Source organism: Bufo gargarizans, chromosome 1, assembly GCF_014858855.1.
Source record: "Bufo gargarizans isolate SCDJY-AF-19 chromosome 1, ASM1485885v1, whole genome shotgun sequence".
Taxonomy (NCBI): domain Eukaryota; kingdom Metazoa; phylum Chordata; class Amphibia; order Anura; family Bufonidae; genus Bufo; species Bufo gargarizans.
In genome coordinates, this window is record NC_058080.1 from 338,302,821 (window position 1) to 338,330,436 (window position 27,616).

General features: G+C 44.3%; 1 protein-coding gene across 4 annotated transcripts in view; it reads right to left on the reverse strand.

Annotated features, from left to right (window-relative positions):
- Positions 1 to 498: 498 nt before the first annotated feature.
- The window catches only part of HDGFL2 (HDGF like 2), a 261,045-nt gene continuing 233,927 nt past the window's right edge, over positions 499 to 27,616 (reverse strand). For 2 of the 4 annotated variants that reach the window (XM_044306444.1, XM_044306437.1), the window contains one exon: positions 833 to 848. In XM_044306444.1, coding sequence (XP_044162379.1) covers position 848 — 1 coding nt within the window. In that variant the 3' untranslated portion in view covers positions 833 to 847. Of the gene's footprint in view, positions 849 to 27,616 lie in introns of all 4 variants that reach the window. The other 2 variants (XM_044306470.1, XM_044306502.1) reach the window with 2 other exon arrangements.

Genomic DNA, 27,616 nt, shown 5'->3' on the forward strand with positions numbered 1-27,616 from the left:
ACTAGTACTGGATGAGATCAGGGAAGGTGGCCTGGGAAGCACACGGCTCCCGGTTTTAGCGCTTCCAGTGGTCACATTTAATTACAGCATCTGATGAGTTCAGAGTCTGCGATCTGCATTACTGTAGATCACAGACATTACTACCGAGCCTCTGCTGTGCAAAACAGCAAAAAAAAAACTGTGGTTATGACACAGCCGAACGCCATCTTAAAAGGCCATACTTCTGCAGTACATGTACATTGGAGGTCTGGAAAGGGTTAAATGGCATTTGGTCCTACATATATTTTTGCTGGTGTTATGCATTTTGTTCTCCCTAATTGGTGTTTGATAACTAAGCAAAGCAGACATGTAGAAGATGATGAGAAACAGAGTGTATTTTAAAAAAATGTTTAGCTTTTTAAAAAACAATTAAGCTTTATTTCTACAAACACCAGAACACCCTTTAAAGAAAAGGTGAAAATGGTATACCCTATATTATCAGCTTTTTAATATCTATAAAACTCATAATAACAAAACTTCCAGACAGGAGTATGTTTAACAGCCAAGTGACCATACATCAATGTATGTAGGAATATATAGAAATGTTATTTGATTCAGCATATTTATAACCAACAAAATAGATTACAATAACACCTAAAAAATACTCATATACAGTATGTTATTAATAAAAAAACATTTATGTTCATATCAATTCACAGAACATAAAAAAAAATAAAAAATCCAAATACAAGCTCCAAGGTACAGTATCTTCATTTCAAAGGCAGTTTACAACAATAACAAGTAATTTATAGTGTTTGGCTCCTCAGCTTCTTAGGAACTCTGATTATTCAAAATGCAATGGACTCAGTCTTCAAACATAAAAAAAAAAAAAAAAGAAATAGGAGTTACAAATAATAGCAACAATATACATATATTACATAATTACACAAAATTATATTTTACATTTAGAGAGATTACAGGTATTTGTACAGTAAGCAACTCTAGTCATAAATTTAAAAAAGGATTCATTCAGATGCCTATAATGAAGCCACATATGAAAGAGGTCTAAAAGAGGATATCCCACAAATTTCTAACTTTTTTTACTCACTTATTTGGAGGACTGTCTTTTTTGAGGGCGAGCAGCAGCTCACATGAGACAACTAAAAGGTGCTATCGAGCTTTGATGAACTACCAGACACCCAGCACACCAGCTGATGAGCTGTTAAGGTGTAGCTCTGTCATTGGAAGTCGGCGCTAAAACTAGACAGCACCATTATGGCCTCATTCACACGAACGTTTATGCCTCCAGACCGACAATGCATAGGCACTGTTCGTATGCACGGTGTTTGCAGATGCCAACCCATTCACTTGAATGGGAAGCAATCTGCCAGAGATGGTCCACGCTGCAAAAAATAAAAATAAAATAGGACATGTTCTATTTTTAGTTTAAATGTTCTCCCCATGAAGATATACCCAAGCCCTTCTAGGGCCAATATGGCGCACTCTCAAGCTCATCACGTTTTTTTACTTGCGTGAGGCTGAATTCACATCACTATTTAGCTTTCCGTTCTTCTGACCAATCAGAAAAATATGTATATATTTTTTTTTTATATGATTTTGAGCATCAGTTAGTGTCACTTCCATCAGAGATCAATTATTTTTGATGGGAGAAAACATCCTGCATCTAAAAATATCTGTTATGATAAGTTTTTGTCACTTCCGTCAGAGATCAGTTTTTTAAAATAACGCATTAACTTTTTTTTTTTTTTATCTGACAGATCAGAGGAACGGAAACCTAAATAGTGATGTAAACTCTAAACCATGTGATGTTTTTCTCCATCTATTTGCGACTACACAGCTCCTATGCCAACATCAGAGGTACCTGTTAAGTCTAGGAATGCATTTGTTTTTTGTTTACAATCCTGGGCCAGTTCTGAAAGGCCTTAGGCCTTCAGGACCAAGCCATTTTTTATTTTTATTTAAATAGCTTATAAAATAGTTTTTAAATTAACATTCACCATTTGCCTCCTTTATGTTGGCATCATTTTGTAAATGTCTTTTTTCTTTAGGATGTTAGGAGGCTTAGAGTTTCCTACTAAGGCTTGCTCTACTAAGTGGCTTCTTATTAAGTGGAGTTAAACTCCTTGTTTTTTAAGAAAAGGAGTTTGGAAACTAAGGTTGGATATAATATCCTTGTGTGTTGTTGGCTTAATTTTACGTAGTCTTTCAACTACAGCAGCCAGGGTCTAAATCTAAATCATATATACTCATATCTACTTTTTTACTGTTGTAATCCCCATTTAGTATGTGTTGCACAATTTACAACGCAGTCCAGTGCACATCTTGCATGATGTATGCAGTCCTGGAACTGCAGTTCCAGGGTGCATATCTTTGTTCTAGTTGTGAGCAAATTACCCGTTTGGAATCGCAAATCGAGTCTCTAAACGGTCAAGTTGCAACACTGAGAGGCATTGATAATTTGCAAAAGAGTTTGCTTCTCACCGAGCAAGCACTCTTTGGGGTAGATGAGGGGGAGGGTGACAGAAAGGAGGCTGAGGAAAGTGAGGTAGCTAGCTGGGTAAGTTAGAAAGCGGGGTAGAGGGAAGAGTGCCAGGGAGGCTAGCCCTGATCTGACACACCCCAACAAGTTTGCACGTTTGGCAGATGAGGGGGATGTCAGTCCGGTGAATGTCAGCTCCAGTAAGCAGGGAACCAGGAGAGCAGGGGAGGCCAGACAGGTGCTGGTAGTGGGAGACTCCATTATTAGGGGAACAGATAGGGAAATCTGTCACAAAGACCGTGATCGCCGAACAGTGTGCTGTCTTCCTGGCGCTAGAGTTCGACACATCGTGGATCAGGTTGACAGATTACTGGGAGGGGCTGGAGACGATCCAGCGGTCATGGTCCATATCGGAACCAATGACAAAGTTAGAGATAGGTGGAGAGTCCTTAAAAATGATTTCAGGGATTTAGCTCAAAAGCTGAGGGCAAGGACCTCAAAAGGTAGTATTTTCCGAAATACTGCCTGTACCACGATCCACACAAGAAAGGCAACGGGAGATTAGGGAGATTAACAAGTGGCTCATGAACTGGTGTAGGAAGGAGGGGTTTGGGTTCGTGGAGAACTGGGCTGATTTTTCTATCGGCTACAGGCTCTATCGTAGGGACGGGCTGCACCTCAATGGGGAAGGGGCAGCTGTGCTGGGGAGAAAGATGGCTAAGAAGGTTGGAGGAGTGTTTAAACTAGGGACTGGGGGGAGGGTAATTATGTTATAGGAGGGGAAGATAGTGCAGATAGAGACCGGGGGCAAGGTAGTGGGACTGGGAGAGGAATGGAAGGAGGGACTAGAACAGTTCAGAAGGAAATGTGCAGGGTAAAAAATATACATAAACCTCTCAAATGTATGTATACTAATGCCAGAAGCCTGACTAATAAAACTGGGTAACTGGAATTAGTGATGTGTGAGGAGGACTATGACATAGTGGGAATAACTGAGACGTGGCTGGATGATAGCTATGACTGGGCGGTTAATGTACAAGGTTACAGTCTGTTTAGAAAGGATAGTCAAAACGTGGGAGGGGAGGGGTCTGCCTTTATGTAAAGTCCGGTCTAAAGCCCACACTCCGCAAAGATATAAGTGAGGGACATGAACATGTGGAGTCACTGTGGGTAGAGATACATGGAGCTAAAAACAACAATAAATTACTAATAGGAGTTTACTATAAACCACCTAATATACCAGAGTCCACAGAAAATCTACTACTAAACGAGATAGACGAGGCGGCAAATCATAAACAGGTGGTTATTATGGGGGACTTCAACTACCCAGATATAGACTGGGAAACTGAAACGTGTATATCTCATAAAGGAAACAGGTTCTTGGCAATAACCAAAGACAATTACCTCTCCCAACTGGTTCAGGACCCGACTAGAGGGACGGCCATACTGGACTTAGTATTAACTAATAGGCCTGACAGAACAACAGACGTGCAGGTTGGGGGAACACCTGGGAAATAGTGACCATAAAGTAATAACCTTCCAATTATCATTCAAAAGAGCGTTTCTACAGGAACGAACAAAAATACCAAACTTCAAAAAAGCTAAATTTAGCCAACTAAGAGAGGCCATACTAACTGGGACAAAGTCCTCTAAAATAAAAATACAGCCACAAAATGGGATATCTTTAAAAACATCCTAAAATCTCATTGTGAGAGGTACATACCGTATGGTAATAAAAGGTTAAGGAACAAAAAGAAACCAATGTGGATAAATAGAACTTACAGAAAGCAATAAATGACAAAAAGAAAGCATATAATTCAATGAAACAGGAAGGGAGCACGGAAGCACTGAAAAACTATAAGGAAAAAAATAGAACATGTAAAAAACAAATAAAAGTGACCAAACTAGAGACGAGAGATTAATTGCCAAAGAGAGTAAAACTAGCCCTAAAATGTTCTTCAATTATACCGTATTTTTCGCCCTATAAAACGCACCTAGGTTTTTGAGGAGGAAAATAAGAAAAAAAATATTTTGAACCAAAGGTGTGCTTTTGGTGGTTTTTGAACTAATTGTGGTCTGTGGGTGACGCACTGTTATGGAGGATCTGTGGATGACACACTGTTATGGGGGATCTGTGAGTGACGCACTGTTATGGGGGATCTGTGGATGACGCACTGTTATGGGGGATCTGTGGGTGACACTTATGGGGGATCCTCTCTGGATGGCACTGTTATGAGGATGAGGATCTGTGTATGACAGTTATGGGGGGGATCTGTGGATGACACATATATAGCATCTTATGCTATATGTCATCCACAGATCCCCTCCATAAGTGTGGGGGTCGCATCTGCTTTAATAATGACAGCGGGGCCCGTGCAGTGACTGTATTCTACTACACGGGCCCCGCTTACTGTATCAACGTATCTCTAATAGTTAATTGTTGTATGCATGTAAAAGCATAATAAGCGTTAATGAGCGCTGTGTATTACTTACAATTAGAAGCGCTCACCGTTCGGAGCAGAGAGGAGGGAGGAGGCCGGCCGGGAGGACGGGCGCTGGCAGTGTGAGTCATACGTCAAGCGCCCACGCCGCCTGCTTCATTCATAAAGTGGGCGGCGCAGGCGCGTGACGTATGACTCACACACTGGCAGCGCCGGTCCTCCCAGCCTGCCTCCTCCCTCCTCTCTGCTCCGAACGGCGAGCGCTTCTAATTGTAAGTAATACACAGCGCTCATTAACGCTCATTATGCTTTTACATGCATACAACAATTAACTATTAGAGATACGTTGATACAGTAAGCGGGGCCCGTGTAGTAGAATACAGTCACTGCATGGGCCCCGCTCTCATTATAAATGCAGATGCCGCCCCCAGCCCCTCCTCCCTCACAGCTGATACACCCCGCCGCACGGCATCGCGTGGGTGTATCATTGAAAACAAGGCAAAATCAGCTACATTCGCCGTATAAGACGCACTGCTATTTTCACCCCACTTTTGGTGGGAAAAAAGTGCGTCTTATACGGCGAAAAATACGGTAAATGTTAAAAAGTATAAATCTGAAGGTGTTGGCCCTTTAAAGAGTAATGAGGGGGAAGTCGCAGAGAGCGATGAGGAGAAAGCAAAAGCTGTTTCTCCAATGTATTCACTGAGGAAAATAAATTGTCAGATGACATGCAGAATGCACAAATAAAAATTCCCCATTAAAAGTGTCCTGTCTGACCCAGGAAGAAGTACATCAGCGAATTAAAATAGACAAATCGCCAGGACCGGATGACATACACCCCCGTATCCTAAGGGAATTAAGTAATGTCATAGCCAGACCCTTATTTCTGATATTTGCAGACTCTATACTGACAGGGAATGTCCCACAGGATTGGCGCATGGCATATGTGGTGCCAATATTCAAAAAGGGGCCAAAAACAGAGCCTGGAAACTATAGGCCGGTAAGTTTAACATCTGTTGTGGGTAAACTGTTTGAAGGTTTTCTGAGAGATGCTATATTAGAGCATCTCAACGGAAATAAGCAAATAACGCCATATCAGCATGGCTTCGTGAGGGATCGGTCATGTCAGACTAATTTAATCAGTTTCTATGAGGAGGTAAGTTCTAGACTTGACAGCGGCAAATCAATGGATGTCGTATATCTGGACTTCTCCAAAGCATTTGACACTGTACTGCATAAAAGGTTAGTATATAAAATGAGAATGCTCGGACTGGGAGAAAACATCTGTATGTGGGTAAGTAACTGGCTCAGTGATAGAAAATAGAGGGTGGTTATTAACGGTACACACTCAGATTGGGTCACTGCCACTAGTGGGGTACCTCAGGGGTCAGTATTGGGCCCTATTCTCTTCAATATATTTATTATTGATCTTGTAGAAGGCTTGCATAGTAAAGTATCAATTTTCGCAGACACTAAACTGTGTAAAGTAATTTACACTGATGAGGACAGTATACTAGTACAGAGGGATCTGGATAGATTGGAGGCTTGGGCAGATAAGTGGCAGATGAGGTTTAACACTGATAAATGTAAAGTTATGCACATGGGAAGGAAAAATGCAAGTCACCCGTACATACTAAATGGTAAAACACTCGGTAACACTGACATGGAAAAGGATCTAGGAATTTTAATAAACAGCAAACTAAGCTGCAAAAACCAGTGTCAGGCAGCTGCTGCCAAGGCCAACAAGATAATGGGTTGCATCAGAAGGGGCATAGATTCCTGTGATAAGAACATAGTCCACTTTACAAATCGCTAGTCAGACCACACATGGAGTACTGTGTACAGTTCTGGGCAGACATAGCAGAGCTGGAGAAGGTCCAGAGGAGGGCATCTAAAGTAATAACTGGAATGGGGCAACTTCAGTACCCTGAAAGATTATTAAAATTAGGGTTATTCACTTTAGAAAAAAGACAACTGAGGGGAGATCTAATTAATATGTATAAATATATCAGGGGTCAGTACAGAGATCTATCCCATCAGCTATTTATCCCCAGGACTGTGACTGTGACGAGGGGACATCCTCGTCGTCTGGAGGAAAGAAGGTTTGTACACAAACATAGAAAAGGATTCTTTACGGTAAGAGCAGTGAGACTCTGGAACTCTCTGCCTGAGGAGGTGGTCATGGCGAGTACAATAAAGGAATTCAAGAGGGGCCTGGATGTATTTCTGGAGCTTAATAATATTACAGGCTATAGCTACTAGAGAGGGGTCGTTGATCCAGGGAGTTATTCTGATTGCCTGATTGGAGTCTGGGGGAATAAAAATTTCCTTCCCAAGTGGAGAAAATTGGCTTCTACCTCACAGGGTTTTTTTTTTTTTTTTTGCCTTCCTCTGGATCAACTTGTCGGATAACAAATGTATTTTTTCGGCCTTATGTACTATGTTACTAAAAGCAATTTAAAAAAAAATTCAAAACTGACTTTTTTTTAAAGGACCAATTTAGTTCTGAAGTCACTTTAAGGGCATTACATAATAAAAACCAGTATAAATAACCCCATTTTAGAAACTACACCCCTCAAATTATCCAAAACTGATTATACAAACTGCTTACCCTTTAGGCGTTCCACAAAAATTTAAGGAAAATGGGGGGGGGGGGGTGATACTTAAAATTTTAATTTTTTTGCACAGAATTTTCTTAATCCATTTTTTATATAACACAGCAACGGTTAACAGCAAAATGAAATTATTATTTATTACCCTGCTTATTCTGTTTACAGAAACACCCCATATGTTATTGTAATCATCTACATGTGCACATAGCAGGGTTTAGGGAAGGAGCACACTATACTCTTATACGTTTCTCTCTTCGTTCTATGCATTAACCATGTCTTCTTCCATATTTTCACACACACATCTCTTTTCCTTAGCTACATTTTGCTACTCTCATTGGGACACTGTCACGGCTGTTTAAGGGTAACCAGAGCATACACAGTAAGAAGAGCTACTGACCGGACCCCAAACTAGGGAAGAGAAAGGGTGACCCCTGTCAGACCCTGAACACTCTCCCTATGCTGCTAAAGCACATGCCCGGATCCAAATGGTGGAACGAGGCATGCCCGCGTACCTTAGACTGATGAGCCCTGTAACCCCTACAATAGTGGAAGAGGCACGGCCACCGATGCCCTGCTCAGAATATGGAGGGAACCGGGGCCACCTCAGATCCAGTCAGGAAATCACCAGGTAAACAACAAAGTCTGCACACTTAGCTGATGAAGCTGCAACCGCAGAGAAGACGGATCCAAGGGCCGCTGGCAATATCCGGAGTGCTTGCAGCAGCAGAACACAGGTCCAGAGAACTAGTAGCTAAAGAAGTGAAGATACTCAAGGCAGAGCTACAACTGAAAAGAGAAATATAATCCACGCCCTGCAATAGGAGGAGGGGTGATTTAAAGGCAGAGAAATCAAACGCAGGAGAGACAGCTGGGAGTAAAGACCTCATAACAGGGACGGAGAAACAGAACAGTGAGAACACCTCCAAACTCTAAGTGACATCATCACAGGGGTGGAGACACAGAGCTGTGAGAACGTCTCAAAGCTCTGGTAGTGACAGTACCCCCCCCCCCTCTACGGGTGGACTCCGGACACCCAGGACCCACCTTCCCAGGATGAGCCCTATGAAATGCCCTGATAAGGCGAATGGCTTTAATGTCCGACATCGGAACCCACATCCTCTCCTCAGGACCATAACCCTTCCAATGAACGAGGTACTGAAGAGAACCGCGGACAATGCGAGAGTCCACAATTCTGGAAACCTCAAACTCCAGATTGCCATCAACTAAAATCGGAGGAGGAGGCAAAGAGGAGGGTACCGTGGGCTGGACATATGGTTTTAAGAGAGATCTGTGAAATACATTATGTATCTTCCAAACCCGTGGAAGATCAAGGCGGAAGGCAACAGGATTGATGACTGACAACATTTTATAAGGCCCAATAAACTTGGGACCCAATTTCCAGGAGGGAACCTTCAGTTTAATATTTCTTGTAGACAACCACACCAGATCACCCACATTCAGGTCCGGACCAGGCACACGTCTCTTATCAGCCACACGCTTATACTTCTCACTCATCTTTCTGAGATTACTCTGAATCTTTTGCCAAATGGTAGACAAAGACGAGGAAAATCTCTCCTCCTCAGGTAAACCAGAAAGAGCCCCTCCCGAGAATGTCCCAAACTGCGGATGGAACCCATATGCACCAAAAAATGGTGACTTATCAGAAGATTCCTGACAACGGTTGTTCAAAGCAAACTCAGCAAAAGGGGAAATGAACACCAATCCTCCTGGTTCTCTGCCACAAAACAGCGCAAATATGTCTCCAGATTCTGATTGAGGCGCTCAGTCTGACCATTCGACTGCGGGTGAAAAGCAGAAGAGAAGGACAGCCGAACCCCCAGGCGAGAACAGAAAGCCTTCCAGAACCTGGACACAAACTGCGTGCCTCTATCGGAAACAATCTCAGAGGGAATGCCGTGCAATTTAACAATATGATCGACAAAAGCTTGCGCCAACGTTTTAGCATTGGGTAAACCAGGGAAAGGAACGAAATGAGCCATCTTGCTAAAACGGTCCACGACCACCAGGATCACCGACTTCCCCGAGGAACGAGGAAGATCCGTGATAAAGTCCATGGACAGGTGTGTCCAAGGACGGGAAGGTATGGGTAACGGGAGAAGGGAACCTGAAGGTCGTGAACGAGGGACCTTAGCGCGAGCGCACGTCTCACAAGCCGCCACAAAACCCTCCACAGACTTACGAAGAGCCGGCCACCAAAATCTCCGAGCAATGAGATCTACAGTGGCTCTACTCCCGGGGCGACCAGCAAGAACCGTATCATGATGTTCCTTAAAGAGTTAGTGACGTAGCTCAGGAGGCACGAACAACTTCCCGGAGGGACAACGGGCAGGTGCCTCAGACTGGGCAGCCTGGACCTCGGCCTCCAAATCGGAATATAGAGCAGAAACAACTACCCCCTCCGCCAAAATGGGACCCGGGTCCTCGGAGTTTCCTCCTCCCGGAAAACAGCGAGAGAGAGCATCAGCCTTCACATTCTTGATCCCAGGGCGGAAAGTAACAACAAAATTGAATCTGGAGAAGAACAGAGACCATCTGGCCTGTCTCGGATTCATACGCCTGGCCGACTCCAAGTACGCCAGATTCTTATGGTCGGTAAAAACGGTGATAGGGTGCCTGGCCCCCTCCAACCAATGGCGCCATTCCTCGAAAGCCAACTTGATGGCCAACAACTCCCTATCTCCCACATCATAGTTTCTCTCTGCCGGGGAGAGTTTTCTAGAGAAAAAGGCACAAGGTCGCCATTTGGCAGGAGAGGGGCCCTGGGACAAAACTGCACCCACACCCACCTCAGAAGCATCCACCTCAACAATAAAAGGTAAGGAAACATCGGGATGCACCAAGATGGGAGCAGACGCAAAACTCTCTTTAATCTTAGAAAAGGCTGCAAGCGCCTCCTCCGACCAAGAGGAAAAATCCGTCCCCTTTTTTGTCATGTCAGTAAGGGGTTTGACAATAGAGGAATAATTCAAAATGAACTTTCTGTAGTAGTTAGCAAAACCCAGAAAGCGCATCAATGCCTTCTGATTTTCCGGAAGCTCCCACTCCAGCACAGCACGGACCTTCTCCGGATCCATGCGAAAACCAGAAGCAGAGAGGAGAAAACCCAGAAATTGAATCTCCGATACCATAAAAAGACATTTCTCCAGCTTGGCATACAGTTTATTTTCCCGCAGTATCTGCAGGACCTGAAAAAGATGATCCTGATGGGTCTGAACATCAGGGTAAAAAATCAAAATATCATCAAGATACACCAATACAAATTTCCCCATTAAACGATAGAAAATACTATTAACAAAATGCTGAAAGACGGCCGGAGCATTCATCAGGCCGAAAGGCATAACGAGATTCTCGAAATGCCCGTTAGGGGTATTAAAGGCCGTTTTCCATTCATCCCCCTCTCTGACCCTGACCAGGTTGTACGCGCCTCTCAGATCCAATTTGGAAAACACCTTGGCCCCAACAATTTGGTTGAAGAGGTCCGGGATCAGAGGAAGGGGATAGGGATCGCGAATCGTGATACGGTTCAGCTCCCTAAAATCTAAGCAAGGTCTCAGAGAGCCATCTTTTTTTTTTAACAAAAAAAAAACCCGCGGCAACAGGCGACTTTGAGGGACGAATATGCCCCTTCTCGAGACTCTCGGAGATATAGGTTCGCATTGCGAGTCTTTCCGGTTGTGAGAGATTGTAGAGGCGTGCCTTTGGCAGCTTGGCGCCGGGAATGAGGTTAATGGGACAGTCAAACTCCCGGTGAGGAGGTAGCTCCCGAACACCGCTCTCGGAAAACACATCCGAGAAATCAGAGAGAAATGATGGCAGAGTTTTAGTAGACACCTCTGCAAGAGTGGCTGTGAGACAATTCTCTCTACAAAAGTCACTCCACTCATTTATTTGCCTTCCTTGCCAATCAATAGTGGGGTTATGTCTAGTGAGCCAGGGTAGCCCCAAAACTAGAGGAGAAGGCAATCCGTTAAGGACAAAACAAGATATCTCCTCCACATGAGTGTCACCTACAGCTAGCCGGATATTGTGAACAATGCCTTTCAGAGATCTCTGCGAGAGTGGGGCAGAGTCAATAGCAAAAACAGGTATATCCTTTTCTAATGTACAAACCTGAAAACCATGCAAGGCTACAAATTGAGTGTCAATAAGATTGACGGCCGCTCCACTATCGACAAAAATCTCACAAGGAATGACTTTGCTCTCTAGCGCCACCCTGGCAGACAGGAGAAAACGGGAACTGCAGGTCAAAGGAAAAGCATCAATTCCCACATCAACTTTGCCCAAAGTGGCAGATGAAGCAGAACTTGATGATCTACCTCTTGAGGTTTTTCTCTTATTATCGCTCTTAGTACAGGTCAGGAATCTCCTAGACGGACAAACATTTGCCAAATGACCTATGCCCCCACAACAAAAACACACCATATTCTGAGGACTAAATCCTCTTTTATCAGGGGCAAGTCGGCCTAGCTGCATGGGCTCCTCCTCAGAGGGGAGCGAGACAGGATGAGACCCCTGCATACTGAATGAGTCCGCACCATTGCCCCTAGACTGACAATGGCTGGACAGAGAGGTCTTGTTTCTTTCCCTTAGACGCCTGTCAAGGCGTACCGCTAATGACATGGCAGACTCTAAGGATGTTGGTCTCTCATGGAAAGCAAAGGCATCTTTCAAATCCTCTGAGAGACCATGACAGAACTGACTTCGGAGTGCAGCATCATTCCAGCCTGAATCAGCTGCCCATCTCCGAAATTCAGAACAATAAAGCTCCGCAGACAGTTTGTTCTGGCATAGAACACGTAAGTTTGATTCTGCCAGAGCAACACGATCCGGGTCATCATATATCTGCCCCAGGGCCACAAAAAACCTTTCCACGGATCGAAGGGAAGGATCCCCTGATGGCAGCGAAAAAGCCCAAGTCTGAGCATTACCTCTGAGCAGGGAGATGACAATCCTCACCCTCTGTTCCTCATTACCAGAGGAGTGGGGACACAAACAAAAATGGAGTTTACATGCCTCTCTGAAGCGAACAAAATTCTCACTGCCCCCGGAGAACGTTTCCGGAAGTGAGACCTTTGGCTCGCAACAGACTCCATGAGCCGGAGCAGAGCCCAATGCTTGTAGCTGAGTCAGAGATTGACGGAGATCCGCTACTTCCAAAGAAAGACCCTGCATGCGGTCAACCAGGTCAGAAAGCGGATCCATGTCAACAAGGAGGGTTTTGGTGGATTATAATGTCATGGCTGTTTAAGGGTAACCAGAGCATACACAGTAAGAAGAGCTACTGACCGGACCCCAAACTAGGGAAGAGAAAGGGTGACCCCTGTCAGACCCTGAACACTCTCCCTATGCTGCTAAAGCACATGCCCGGATCCAAATGGTGGAACGAGGCATGCCCGCGTACCTTAGACTGATGAGCCCTGTAACCCCTACAATAGTGGAAGGGGCACGGCCACCGATGCCCTGCTCAGAATATGGAGGGAACCGGGGCCACCTTAGATCCAGTCAGGAAATCACCAGGTAAACAACAAAGTCTGCACACTTAGCTGATGAAGCTGCAACCGCAGAGAAGACGGATCCAAGGGCCGCTGGCAATATCCGGAGTGCTTGCAGCAGCAGAACACAGGTCCAGAGAACTAGTAGCTAAAGAAGTGAAGATACTCAAGGCAGAGCTACAACTGAAAAGAGAAATATAATCCACGCCCTGCAATAGGAGGAGGGGTGATTTAAAGGCAGAGAAATCAAACGCAGGAGAGACAGCTGGGAGTAAAGACCTCATCACAGGGGCGGAGAAACAGAACAGTGAGAACACCTCCAAACTCTAAGTGACATCATCACAGGGGTGGAGACACAGAGCTGTGAGAACATCTCAAAGTTCTGGTAGTGACAGACACCTGGGGTGGGAAAGCGCCTCTCTCTTACCGTGGTGATACATGTGCCACACCAAGTAAACAAACAGCAACAGGTAAACAGACTAGGCCCCAAAGCTAGGGAGAAGGGAATGGTAACCTCCTAAGAATCCCTGAGCCTCTCCCTGATTGCTAACAGCATGAGCAAGTCCTGATGGTGAACAAACTCATACGCTGGAACCTAAGCCCTGCTGACACTGTAGCAAACCCTAACTTAGGGAGCGGGAAATGAGGCTGCCGGTACTGGGATTGCAGGAGACTCACTTGACACCAGAAACAGGGAATAGAATCAAGAAGCCATGGGTTCAGTGGCCACTAAATGCGTTCGGGTCGACCCATTCCAGAGGAGTGGCTGTACTTCTTCATAAGAGCATTAGATGGGAGGTTCAGAAATCTGTGGTGGATCCAGAAGGGCAATATATCCTTGAATATGCATTCATTAATTGTTCTCCATATGTCGTGATCAACATATACAATCCCCCCCTGCTACTATTATCATATTCCAGGTGGCGATGAGCTTTGCTGCGCAGTATCCCAATGCTAAACTACTCTGTATGGGTGGTTTTAATTTAGTGATGCATGAAGATATAGATAGATTCCACTCGGGAAGGGGAGAAGGTGATTGCACTCAACATGTCACTGTCCTTTCTAGAATGATTAAGGAACTGGGATAGTTAGATATGTGGAGACTGAAACACCCGCTTCAGAGAGTATTTTCTGTTTTACTCCTGCCAAGGGTGCCTTGTCCAGAATTGATTATTTTATAGAAATCCAAATATCAATAAAGGAGCTGGCGGCTGGCAAAGCGCCTGGCCTGGATGGAATCCCTGTAGAAGTGTACTCTAAATATGCGGATGTTTTAGGACCCCAACTTTTTAAATTGTACCTGGCTGTTCAGCAACGGCAACAGCTATCAGAGTCCATATATGATGCTTACTATAGTAGTGATCCTGAAACCAGACAAAGACCCTCTGGAGTGTGGGTCATATAGACCAATCTCGCTCCTAAACCTAGATTACAAAATATTTACTAGGCTACTGGCTACTAGACTAAACAAGGTAATCGCCACTATAGTACATAAAGATCAGTCAGGTTTCATACCGGGCAGATCGACATCTGATAACATTAGGAGCGCGCAGGCCATTGCGCAGATAGGAGCTGCAGGAGATAAGCACTAGGCCCTGGCATCACTAGATACGGCTAAGGCCTTTGACTCAGTAGAGTGGTTGTACTTAATAGAAGTGTTACAGAGCTTTTAAATTTATCAAGTGGGTGGAGATACTATACCAACTTCCCAAAGCAAGCATATTAGTAAATGGGTCAAATTCAGAGTATTTTAAGCTCCATAGAGGCACTAGGCAAGGATGTCCCCCATCACCGCTACTGTTCACCATAGCAATAGAACATCTCGCCCTCAGAATCAGGCAAGATCAGGTCTTCAGAGGTGTGAGCATAGGAGACAGGATTGATAAAGTGGGATTATATGCGGATGATCTCCTTTTTATGGACGAACCTGAGACTACACTTTCTAGAGCGATTGAAATATAAAAATTTGGGGTGTACTCTGGTTTGCACATAAATTGGACAAAATCCGCAGTTATGCCCCTATGGACACACACGTGGCCCTCACAATACTGTAATCTACTGGTGGTGGACCATTTCAAGTACCTGGGAATTTTGATCCCAGAGACCCCTAACTGACATACACTTTAAATATAGCACCCCTGGAACCTCTGTTTACTGATAAATTCAGAACGTGGAAGTCCCTACCGTTATCAATCATGGGGAGATTAAACTTGGTTAAGATGATTCTTTTGCCCAAGGGCCTGTATCTCCTGGCACATGCATGCACAACGGTACTGAAGGGATTCTTTGGTCGTATTCATTCACTGGTAGCTAATTTTATCTGGGGTGAGTCCAGACGGAAGCTATCCCTTAGGCGTCTTTCACACGGGCGTCATATTTTTGGCCCGGATAAGAGGCGGGTGTGTTGCGGGAACACGCGCGATTTTTCCGCACGAGTGCAAAAGACTGTAATGAGAAAAATCGCGCATGTTTGGTACCCAAACCCGAACTTCTTCACAGAAGAGATTGTAAAATAAAAAAAATAAAAAAATGGAACTCACCTTAATCCACTTGCTCGCGCAGCCCGGCATCTCTTCTGTCTGTCTTCTCTACTGTGTGCAGCAACAGGACCTGTGGTGACGTCACTCCGGTCATCACATGATCCATTACCATGGTAAAAGATCATGTGATGGACCATGTGATGACCGGAGTGACGTCACCACAGGTCCTGTTCCTCCACACAGCACACTGCGCAAGCAAGTCGATTAAGGCAAGAAACATTTTTTTTTAACCCCCTCCAGCGCTATTTTACTATGTATTCTGCATTCAGAATGCTATTATTTTCCCTTATAACCATGTTGTGCTGAGGGCACTCTGCGCTCCTTCTTACAGATGCAGGAGAAATTAGAGTTGCCCCGGAATTTTTTCTTTAGATAGCTGCAGCTGAGACACGCGCTAATGGCTCAATTTGGAGTTCTATGGTCACAGGGTCCGAGGGGTATAATTTCTGTTTTTTATACGCATCTGCTCAATAACCGAATTCTACTGAACCCCCTCGCTATAGAGGGAAAGTGGAAAATCTCAATACCTTCTCTGACTGCTGAGTGAGGCTCTGTTCTTCGCTATAGCCTTGAGATGGATGGATGGCTGATAGGGCACCTACACTTGGCCAATGGAAATCACTGGTCAACCACGCTGTCAGTATGGAAAAATTTTTATTTATTCACAGGAAATGCCCACAAAAGTTCAATAAGGTATGGGGAGAGTAGTGTTCATCTCCTTTAACTTTACACAATGCATGTATGTACTCAGTGGTTGATATGGTTTGCGCTCCTGCTGTATAATATGCGGATCTTGTGCTCTGGAATGCCGCTTCATTATATCTGCTGTTTACTTCTTCATGACCGAAACTAGATCATTCTTCATGTTGGATGCAAAGTTGTAGAGATATTTCATGATGTCGATGTATCCCCTGCGTGGAATTTAACCCTGCTTGATAATGCTGTAACTTGCCTTACTTGTTAAGCTCTAATAAAACGAGTTTAAAAATAAAATAATGGCAGAGATCTTGTAAGGACCAATAAATCTTGGGCCCAACTTCCAAGAGGGTACCTTCAACTTAAGGTTCTTAGTGGACAACCCAGCCAAATCACCCACACACAGGTCCGGACCAGTCATACATCTCTTGTCAACCATACGTTTATATCTTTCGCCCATTTTTTCCTAATTGTTTTGAATCTTCCGCCAAATAGATGACAATGGAGGAAGAGAATCTTTCCTCTTCAGGTATACTATAGCACTGAAGTGCACTCAGTTTGTCCGTTCGACTGAGGGTGGAAAGCCGAAGAGAAGAACAACTGAACTCCCAGACGAGTACAGAATGCCCTCCAGAACCTGGAAACCAATTGCATCCCCATATCAGACACCACATCAGAGGGAAGGCCGTGAAATTTCACGATGTTATCAATAAACACTTGAGTGAGAGTTTTGGCATTAGGCAAACCTGATATTGGTATAAAGTGCGCTCTTACTTAACCTGTCCACCACCACCAAAACCACAGTCTTCCCAGAGGAACTAGGCAAATCAGTGATGAAGTCCATGGACAAATGCGTTCAGAAACGGGATGGGATGGACAAAGGAAGAAGAGATCCTGAAGGCAGAGTATGAGTCACCTTGGAATGTGTACAGGTCTCACAGGCCACACCTTTACGTAAACCTGGTCACCAGAAACTCCGGGAAATAAGATCCACCGAGGATCTTCTCCCAGGGTGTCCTGCAAGGACAGTATCATGATGTTCCTTGAACACTTTGTGTCGAAGCCCAGAAGGAACAAACAACCTCCCTGGAGGACAGGAATCAGGTGCCTCACCTTGAGCTTCCAACACCTCTGCCTCAAGTTTGGGATAAAGGGCAGAAACCACCAAAAAGCTACGCGACAGAGCATTGGCCTTGACGTTTTTGACCCCAGTATTAAATTTGGTAAAAAAACCAATGACCATCTGGCTGCCTTTGTTTCAGACGCTTCGCCGATTGCAGGTAAGCAAGATTCTTATGATCAGTAATTACAGTAGTGGGATGAATCGCTCCTTCTAACCAATTACGCCATTCTTCAAAGGCCAATTTAATGGCCAGCAACTCTTTATTACCAACATCATAATTTATTTCGGCAGAAGAGAGTTTTTTGGGGAAAAAAAAAGCACATGGGCGCCATTTGCCAGGAGAAGGACCCTGCGACAAACTGCTCTGACTCCCACTTCAGACGCATCAACCGCCACAATGAAAGGCTGAGAACACATCAGATTGCACCACAATGGGAGCAGAAAAAGCATGTAATGCCTCTTCAGACCAGACTGAGAAATCCACACCTTTCTTGGTCATATCGGTCAAAGGCTTGACAACAGAATTTATTCAGGATAAATGTTCTGTAGCAATTAGTAAACCCCAAAAACCGCATCAGCGCTTTCTGATTCTCAGGTTGATCCCAGTCCAATACTGCAGGGACCTTTTTGGGATCCATACAAAAACCTGAGGAAGAAAGCATGTAACCCAGGAACTCCTGCATAGCTACTCTTTCGGGTTTGGAAAGATTATATAACCAAGACTTTGGCAATTTAGCTCCGGGAATAAGGTTGACCGGACAATCATACTCTCGGTGAGGGGGTAACTCCTGATCTACACCCTCAGAGAATACGTCTGAAAAAAAAAAAAATCTGAAAGAAACGGGGGTAACACCTTAGTGGATACCACAGAAAGTGACGCACCTAGACAGTTGTCTATACAGAAAACACTCCAATAACTGATCTGTCTTGCTTGCCAAGCTATGTAGGATTATATCTGGTCAACCATGGTAAACCTAGCACTAGAGAAGGCAAACCCTTCAGTATAAAACAAGAAATGGACACAAGGAAATCACCCACCCGCAAATGAATATCATGCAGCATATGGGTCAGACACTTTTGTGAGAGGAGGGGCGGAATCAATAGCAAACACAGATATCCCCTTGTTTAATGCGCTTGTTTTAAAACCAGGACTCTGAAAGAACCGATAGTCCACAAGGTTAACCTCTGCCCCACTGTCAACAAATACTTCCAATTCAATATTTTCGGAGTCTAGCGCCACCATGGCAGGCAGGACAAATCGGGTACTACCGGTAAAAGACAAAAATACCTTCTCCGACTCCCCACCCACACTGCATAGAGTAAGAGGACCAGACCCGTTACTTTTGTTTTTTTTTTTTTTTTACTTTTTCACCTTGAAGTTTAATATAAGGACATACGTTAATAAAATGTCCTTCTTTACCACAGAAGAAACAAAGTCTTCTCTAAACACTGAAGTTCCTATTACCAGGGAATGAAGAGACCTGTCCCAATTGCATAGACACAAGCTCGACTGTCCCTGTACCCCGCAGGACAGAAGAGGCCGTTTCCCCATATGTTAGTGCAGGAGTCTATCAATCCGTACGGGCAGGGACATGGCCTCCTCCAACGAATCAGAATTTTCGTGGAATGCCGGGCGTCTTTTAGTCTCTCATACAGCCCTTGACAGAATTTACTACGGAGTGCTGGGTCATTCCACTCTGAATCAGTTGCCCATCTCCTAATTTCAGAGCAATATGACTCTGCAGAACGTTCTCCCTGACTCAAACTACGCAGCTTAGATTCGGCCAGAGAAACCCGGTCAGGGTCATCATAAAAAAGGCCCAGGGCTCTGAAAAATTGATCCACCGATCGGAGTGATTGGGGATTATTTTTTCTCTGCTGAAAGGTGATGCTCAGTCCTGAGCTTTTTCTCTACCGATTTGGTTCCCAATCTTTGATTTTCCCAGAGGAGAGCGAACGCAGTCGAAAATACAGTTTACAACATGGATGTCAAACTCATAGCCCTCCAGATGTTGCAAAACTACAACTCTCATCATTCCCTGATAGCTGTAGTATGCCCAGGCATGATGAGAGTTGTAGTTTTGCAACAGCTGGAGGGCCACGAGTTTGACATCCCTGGTTTACAAGATTCTCTGAACAGAACATAATTATCACTCCCCCCATAAAACCTATTTTGGAGGGCGACTAACGGGCAAAGTTAGCCGGCGCATGTGCATTAATTAATGTGATGCCGTACCAGGAATAGACATCGCAGTGCGCATGCGCCGGCTGCGGGATCTTGGCGAGTGAAATAGTAAGAAGATCGGCAGGCAGAGGGAAAGGATGGGCGGGCAGAGGGAAAGGATGGGCGGGGGAAGCGGCGATAAGGCAGAGCTGCCTGGGTTGACGCCGCCCCTGGGCACTTGCGAGCCCTTATTTGCATATCCTACTAAGATGATTTTTGCCAGTTAACAAGTCCACGATTGCTTATAAAGGTAACGTTTTTATCAACTCTAATGCCACTAGAAAGCTATGGGAAGGGTTAAAAAGGTGAAACTGTGATGACAGACTCCCTTTAAGGAGCGGGGAATGAGGCTGCCGGTACCTTCCACGGTGAAGGGACCAGCATCTCCCTAAACCTAGAAGCAACACACACACAAAAAAGAGAAAACAGGAGGACTTCGCTTGAGACGAACGGGAACAACCAGTATAAGTCAGGTCCATTAATATTGGGACATCGACACAGTTCTAACAGTTTTGGCTCTATACACCACAAATGGATTTGAAATGAAACTAAGATGTGCTTTAACTGCAGACTGTCAACTTTAATTTAAGGGTATTTACATCCAAATCAGGTGAACAGAGTAGGAATGACATCAGTTTGCATATGTGCCTCCCACTTGTTAAGGGACCAAAAGTAATGGGACATCACCAGGGATGAAACCCAGCATCTGGTGATGTCTATGCGTTCCAGACTTCAGGCTGTAATTGACTGCAAAGGATTTGCAACCTAGTATTAAAAAGTGAAAGTTTTATTTATGATTATTCTGTCCCATTACTTTTGGTCCCTTAACAAGTGGGAGGCACATATGCAAACTGTTGTAATCCCTACACTGTTCACCTGATTTGGATGTAAATACCCTCAAATTAAAGCTGACAGTCTGCAGTTAAAAACATCTTGCTCGTTTCATTTCAAATCCATTGTGGTGGTGTATAGAGCCAAAAATGTTAGAATTGTGTCGATGTACTAATATTTATGGACCTGACTGTAGAACTCCAGAAGGAAAATATCAATCGCAAAGTCAGCAGTAAGAGGCGGACTTAAAAGAACCTCTTAAAAAGCTAACAAGCAGAACCTGTGGAGAGGTGGGATCCTGCCCACAACAACAAACAGAAAGGAGACACAGAAAGACTTGTCAGACTCACGTGCTGCAAGTCTATCCAATCTTCTCAGATCTTTCCAGGGTAGGCAGTGACAACATGTCTCTAGTGACTCTGTCTCCTCCCATCCAGCTGAATCCTGCTCATCACTTCTCCGAGAGATGTTATTGGTGTATGTACAAAAGTGTATACATTGTTGGCTTTTCCTTATTTACTGCGCCTCCTACTGCCTTAGAATGCGGAAGCTACTGACAAATGCATTCCTCACAAGAATGCATCTCCTCTCATTAAAGGAACCTGTCATGTTGAACTTGGTGTTTGAGCCGAGCGGTTTGATATATAGTTGTATGGGAAAATATTCAGTAAAACTTGTAATTCATTTAAATCCCTGTTCATTCTGGGCTCCGAAGTCAAGGACGTGGTCCTAAAAGTGATTGACAGCCTCCACACTATGACTAAATACAGAGATAGCCGTCAGTCACTGAGAAGTTCTGTCTGCAGGTTACATTGCATTTTCAGTCAGTCTGACAATGCATGCGCTGACAGTTTCTCTGTTCTGCCCCCTGCACTGTGCCAGGTTTGCATGATGCAGGTGCACTGATAATATAAGGATGCCATCTGCTTCATGAGCAGTCTTTCAGTGAACCACAGCGGCTGAAGCTGCATTCAAATTGTCCTCATGACAGTCTCCAGGTCTAAGTTTGCAACCTCTGATTAGTCTCTCTCATTTATTCTCTTTCTTCCTAGTACTACTTAACATTACTAGGCATTGGTTTGATTATATTAAGACTGTCCCTATTAGAATTCTTTTAGTTATACAGTAACTAATTACCGTATTTTTCAGACTAAGTTGAACCTAGGATTTAGCTTGACAAAAGGTCTTACTATAGACTAAAACACTACACATCTTAATATAGAATTATCCTTTATGTTGATGCTGAAAAGGTATAGTACTTTTGCATTTTGTTATTTTCTGTCATAAGAAGCACCTATCTTTATTTAACCCCTTAAGGACTCAGCCCTATTTCACCTTAAGGACTTGGCAATTTTTTGCAAATCTGACCAGTGTCACTTTAAGTGCTGATAACTTTAAAACGCTTTGACTTCTATGCCGAGGTGCATGATTTTCCAATGCTGGCGATTACACTGGATGCCGAAAAAGCGTTTGATCGCTTGCATTGGGATTATGCATTCTCTGCCCTCCGCCACATGGGCTTCTCAGGTCAAATACTGCAGATTATCAATAGTTTATATTCCTCTCCCTCAGCGAAGGTCTGAGTTAACTGCGTAGTGTCGGATCCCTTTGAAATTACTAACAGATCCAGACAGGGTTGCCCCCTATCACCTTTACTGTTTGTTCTGGCTCTGGAACCCTTGGCACAAACTATAAGGAACTCACCTTTGTTAACAGGAGTGGGAATAGGGGGATGGTCCCACAAAATCACACTCTATGCGGATGATATCATTCTCACACTAACTGACCCCTGCAATTCTTTAGAAGCCGCCCTTAAAATTATTTGACATTATGGATCCCTCTCCTACTATAAAATCAATAATACCAAATCCCAAGCTCTCCCCATCAATATCCCACAGGCAGTAGTAGCCTCTCTGAAATCCTTCCATGACCTGGATTGGCAATCATCGGAACTCCCACACCTAGGAATTAAGATTACTTCGCCCTGCTCCTTACTTTACAGTAGAAACTACCACCCCCTTCTAGACACCATGTTGAGCGACTTTAGCAGTTTCTCTATGAAAACGGTATCCTGGGTGGGTAGAGTGGCATCTTTTCAAATGATGACCCTCCCCAAGCTTATCTATATATTTAGGGCCCTCCCAATTCCGGTTCCTGACGCATTTCTCAAGAAAGCACAGATGATTCTGGGTAAATACATCTGGGGACAGACCACTCCTAGGGTAGCACGGGCTCTATTGTCTAAGAAAAAGCATATTGGCGGACTAGGTCTTCCTGATATCAGAGACTATTACCGAGCAATAGCACTCTCGTTTGCCCGGGAATGGTGGGCCCCAGATGATACAAAAGCCTGGATCCAGATCGAATCACATGCAATAAAACACGCTTCTTTAAAAGATTATCTGTTCCACTTGCTTTGGAACCCATCCCACCCACGCACCGACCTGTTAACGATAAAACATGTTAGTAACCTATGGTCCACAGTTCACAATGTTCAGAGGGATGCGAAATCCACTCTCCTACAGCACGCCACGACTAGAACGTTGGAACTAGGGCTGCAGCTAACGATTATTTGAATAATCGATTAGTTGCCGATTAATTTCTACGATTAATCGAGAAAAACAACAAAATTACAAAACAGAGAGGTTTATATGATCTTACTTGAAAAATGATGTTCAAAGGCCATATTAAAACAAATTGTGGACGACACTATTATGGGGGATCTGTGGACGACACTATTATGGGGGATCTGTGGACGACACTATTATGGGGGATCTGTGGACGGCGCAGTTATGGAGAGGGGGATCTGTGGACGGCGCAGTTATGGAGAGGGGGATCTGTGGACGGCGTAGTTATGGAGAGGGGGATCTGTGGACGGCGTAGTTATGGAGAGGGGGATCTGTGGACGGCGTAGTTATGGAGAGGGGGATCTGTGGACGGCGTAGTTATGGAGAGGGGGATCTGTGGATGGCGCAGTTATGGAGAGGGGGATCTGTGGATGGCGCAGTTATGGAGAGGGGGATCTGTGGGTGGCGCAGTTATGGAGAGGGGGATCTGTGGGCGGCGCAGTTATGGAGAGGGGGATCTGTGGGCGGCGCAGTTATGGAGAGGGGGATCTGTGGGCGGCGCAGTTATGGAGAGGGGGATCTGTGGGCGGCGCAGTTATGGAGAGGGGGATCTGTGGGCGGCGCAGTTATGGAGAGGGGGATCTGTGGGCGGCGCAGTTATGGAGAGGGGGATCTGTGGGTGGCGCAGTTATGGAGAGGGGGATCTGTGGGCGGTGCAGTTATGGAGAGGGGGATCTGTGGGCGGTGCAGTTATGGAGAGGGGGATCTGTGGGCGGCGCAGTTATGGAGAGGGGGAACTGTGGGTGGCGCTGTTATGGAGAGGGGGATCTGTGGGTGGCGCTGTTATGGAGAGGGGGATATGTGCACTGTTATGGGCATAACAGTGCACAGATCCCTTTCCTCATAACAGTGCACAGATCCCCCTTCCCATAGCAGTGCTATACACAGACCCCCCCTCCTCCCCATAGCAGTGCTATACACAGACCCCCCTCCCCATAGCAGTGCTATACACAGACCCCCCTCCCCATAGCAGTGCTATACACAGACCCCCCTCCCCATAGCAGTGCTATACACAGACCCCCCTCCCCATAGCAGTGCCATAGACAGATCCTCCCCCCTCCCCATAGCAGTGCTATACACAGACCCCCCTCCCCATAGCAGTCCCATAGACAGATCCTCCCCCCTCCCCATAACAGCCCCGGCCCCAATGCTTATAAGTCTGACTAATCACTGCATCTTTATTTTACCTTTTTACAATGACGCTCCTGTAACAGCCAGGCAGAGCGGAAGGCGGCGTAACGTCACTCACTCACGTGACGCACCTGCTCCGCCCACTTCATGAATGAAGGAGGCGGAGCAGGCGTGTCACTGTGAGTGAGTGACGTTACGCCGCCATCCGCTCTGCCTGGCTGTTACAGGAGCGTAATTGTAAAAAGGTAAAATAAAGATGCAGCGACCGCCCGCCCGCATAGCAACGAATCGGCGATTATTCGATAACTGGATTCGTCGACAACGAATCCAGTTATCGAATATAATCGATTACATTGATTAATCGTTGCAGCCCTAGTTGGAACTAACTATCCCTGACATTAACTTGACACACTGGCGAGAAAAAGGGATCACTTCCCTATCCCAACTCATGTCAGAAGGCTCTCTCCTCTCCTTTGACTTACTCCACCGCCTATTCACATTGCCGCATGCAGAATTCTATAATTATCTAAGAATCCGACACTTTGTTGCAAAGGTTACGCAAGATCCACCCTCAATAAATTCCGACGTATTGAGACTGTTCCAATTTCCGTTCCTCTTTAAAAAAAAACACCACGCGATATGTGTATGATGTGTTGGGGGACAAAGCTACTTTCACCAAAACCTTACCCATTAAGAAATGGGAACTGGCGTTGGGGAAGTCCTTTACGGACGAGAACTGGGTTCTTGCCATTAAATTCCTGGTCTCTAATTTCAAATATGTTACCCACTATGAAGCGGGATTGAAAACCCTCCTACATTGGTACTTTACTCCGCAGAGATTACACACAATTTACCCCTCAGCCTCCCCTCATTGCTGGAGAGGATGCGGCGGTAAAGGTTCTCTACTTCACATTTTGTGGGCATGCCCTATAATCATCTCTTACTGGCACAGTGTATTTGACTTGATTTCTGGGGTATTAGCCTAGGTTGTGGAACCTCTCCCCGAATTGGCTCTCTTATTCCTGGGTATTCAGAATATCCCCCCTGCATGCAGGAGCATTGTGGGACATATCTTACTTCGCGCTAAACTTATTATTACACGTTACTGGAAGCAATCAGCTTCACCAACCTTAGCTGAGGTCATACAAGAGGTCAAGACGTCTTGTAAGTATGAAAGCTCATTGCCACCCACGATTATCTCCCTTAAATCCAAGCTACTCACTTGGGATCCATGGCTCCATAACCCCAACTATTCCCCCTGAATCGCCGATTAATTTGCTAATTTATGAAACGCCAATAAAAAAGATTTACTCTAAAATGCTTTGACTTACCCAGGCCGTTCTGAGATTGTTTTTTCGTCACATATTGTACTTCATGACACTGCTAAAATTGGGTCCAAAAAGTTTTTTTGCATAAAAAAATACCATATTTACCCAAAATTTTTAAAAATTTGCAAATTTCAACGTTTCAGTTTCTCTACTTCTGTAATACATAGTAATACCCCCAAAAATTGTGATGACTTTACATTCCCCATATGTCTATTTCATGTTTGTAGCATTTTGGGAATGATATTTTATTTTTTGGGGATGTTACAAGGCTTAGAAGATTAGAAGCAAAATTTTTATGGACCAATTCAGGTTTGAAGTCATATTGTGAGGCTTAGATAATAGAAACCGCCCAAAAATAGAAACTACAACCCTCAAGGTATTCAAAACCTTGGTGTTCCACAAGAGTTAATGGCAGATGGAGAAACAATTTCAAAATTTCAATTTTTGGGAAAATTTTCCAATATAATACATTTTTTCCAGGAGTAAAACAAGGGTTAACTGCCAAACAAAACTCAATATGGCTTGCCCTGATTCTCTAGTTTGCAGAAACACCCCATATGTGGTCGTAAACTACTATTTGGCCGAACGGGAGGACATAGAAGGAGGGGAACACCATATGGGTTTTGCAAGGCAGATTTTGCAAGACTGGTTTTGTTTATACCATGTCCAATTTAAAGTCCCCTGTTGCACCCCTAGAATAGAAATTTCAAAAAAGTGACTCCATCTAAGAAAGTACACCCCTCAAGGTATTCAAAACTGGGTTTACAAACTTTGTTAACCCTTTAGGTGTTCCACAAGAGTTAATGGCGGATGGAGAAACAATTTTGAAATTTCTATTTTTTGGAAAACTTTCCATTTTAACCCTTACTTTATTACTGGAAAAAAATGGGTTAACAGCCAAACAAAAAACTTAAAATGGGTTGCCCTGATTCTGTAGTTTGCAGAAACACCCCATATGTAGTCGTAAACTACTATTTGGCTAAACTGCAGGACACAAAAGAAGGGGAACGCTATATGGTTTTTGGAAGGCAGATTTTGCTGGACTGGTTTATTTACACCATGTACCCTTTCAAGCCCCCTGATGCACCCCTAGAGTAGAAACTCCATAAAAGTGACTCCATCTAGGAAACTACGGGATAAGGTGGTTGTTGTTTTGGGACTATTTTAGGGGTAAATAAAATGCTCTATATTACACTTTTTTGAGGCAAGGTAACAAAAAATGTAAATTCAAAAATTGTTTCTACATTCGCAATTTAGTTTTGTGGAACACCTAAAGGGTTAACATAGTTTGTAAAGTAACTTTTGAATACCTTGAGGGGTGTAGTTTTTATAGATGGGGTCTCTTTTTGGGAGTTTCTAGTCTAGGCTACATCAGGGGGGCTTCTAATGGGACATGGTGTCAAAAAAAAAAAAAAAGTTCATCAAAATCTGCCTTCCAGAAACCATATGGAGTTCCCTTCGTTCTATGCCCTGCTGTGCGGCTATATAGCCATTTACGGCCACTTATGGGGCGTTTCTGCAAACTACAGAATCAGGGAAATAAATATTTAGTTTTGTTTGGCTGTTAACCCTTGCTTTATTACCGGAAAAAAGGATTCAAATGGAAATTTTGCCCAGAAATGGCTGTTTTAGCAGTTTTAAAAAAATATATTTTTAACGCTGTTCATCCGAGGGGTTTGGTCAATTGTTATTTTTATAGCGACGACTTTTACGCACGCGACGATGCCCAATATGTATGGCTCTCAGACTTTGGAGACACTAAGCAGGCATCCTAAAAACTGTGGCCCTCCAGATGTTGTAAAACTACAATTCTTACCATGCCCTGCTGATGGCTGTAGGTTGTATGGGCATGCTGGGAGTTATTAGTTTTAGAGCAGGCATCCTCAAACTGCGGCCCTCCAGATGTTGTAAAACTATATTTTTTGGGGGGAAAAATTTTGTTTCCGTGTCTCCAAAGTGTGAGAGCCATAGTTTATGTTCTCTAGTGGACTCTTGGGGATTATAAAAATGTAGTACTCCATGGAAGTGTGATACTCCCTGAAGCAATCGATAACGCAGAGGCCCGGATGAT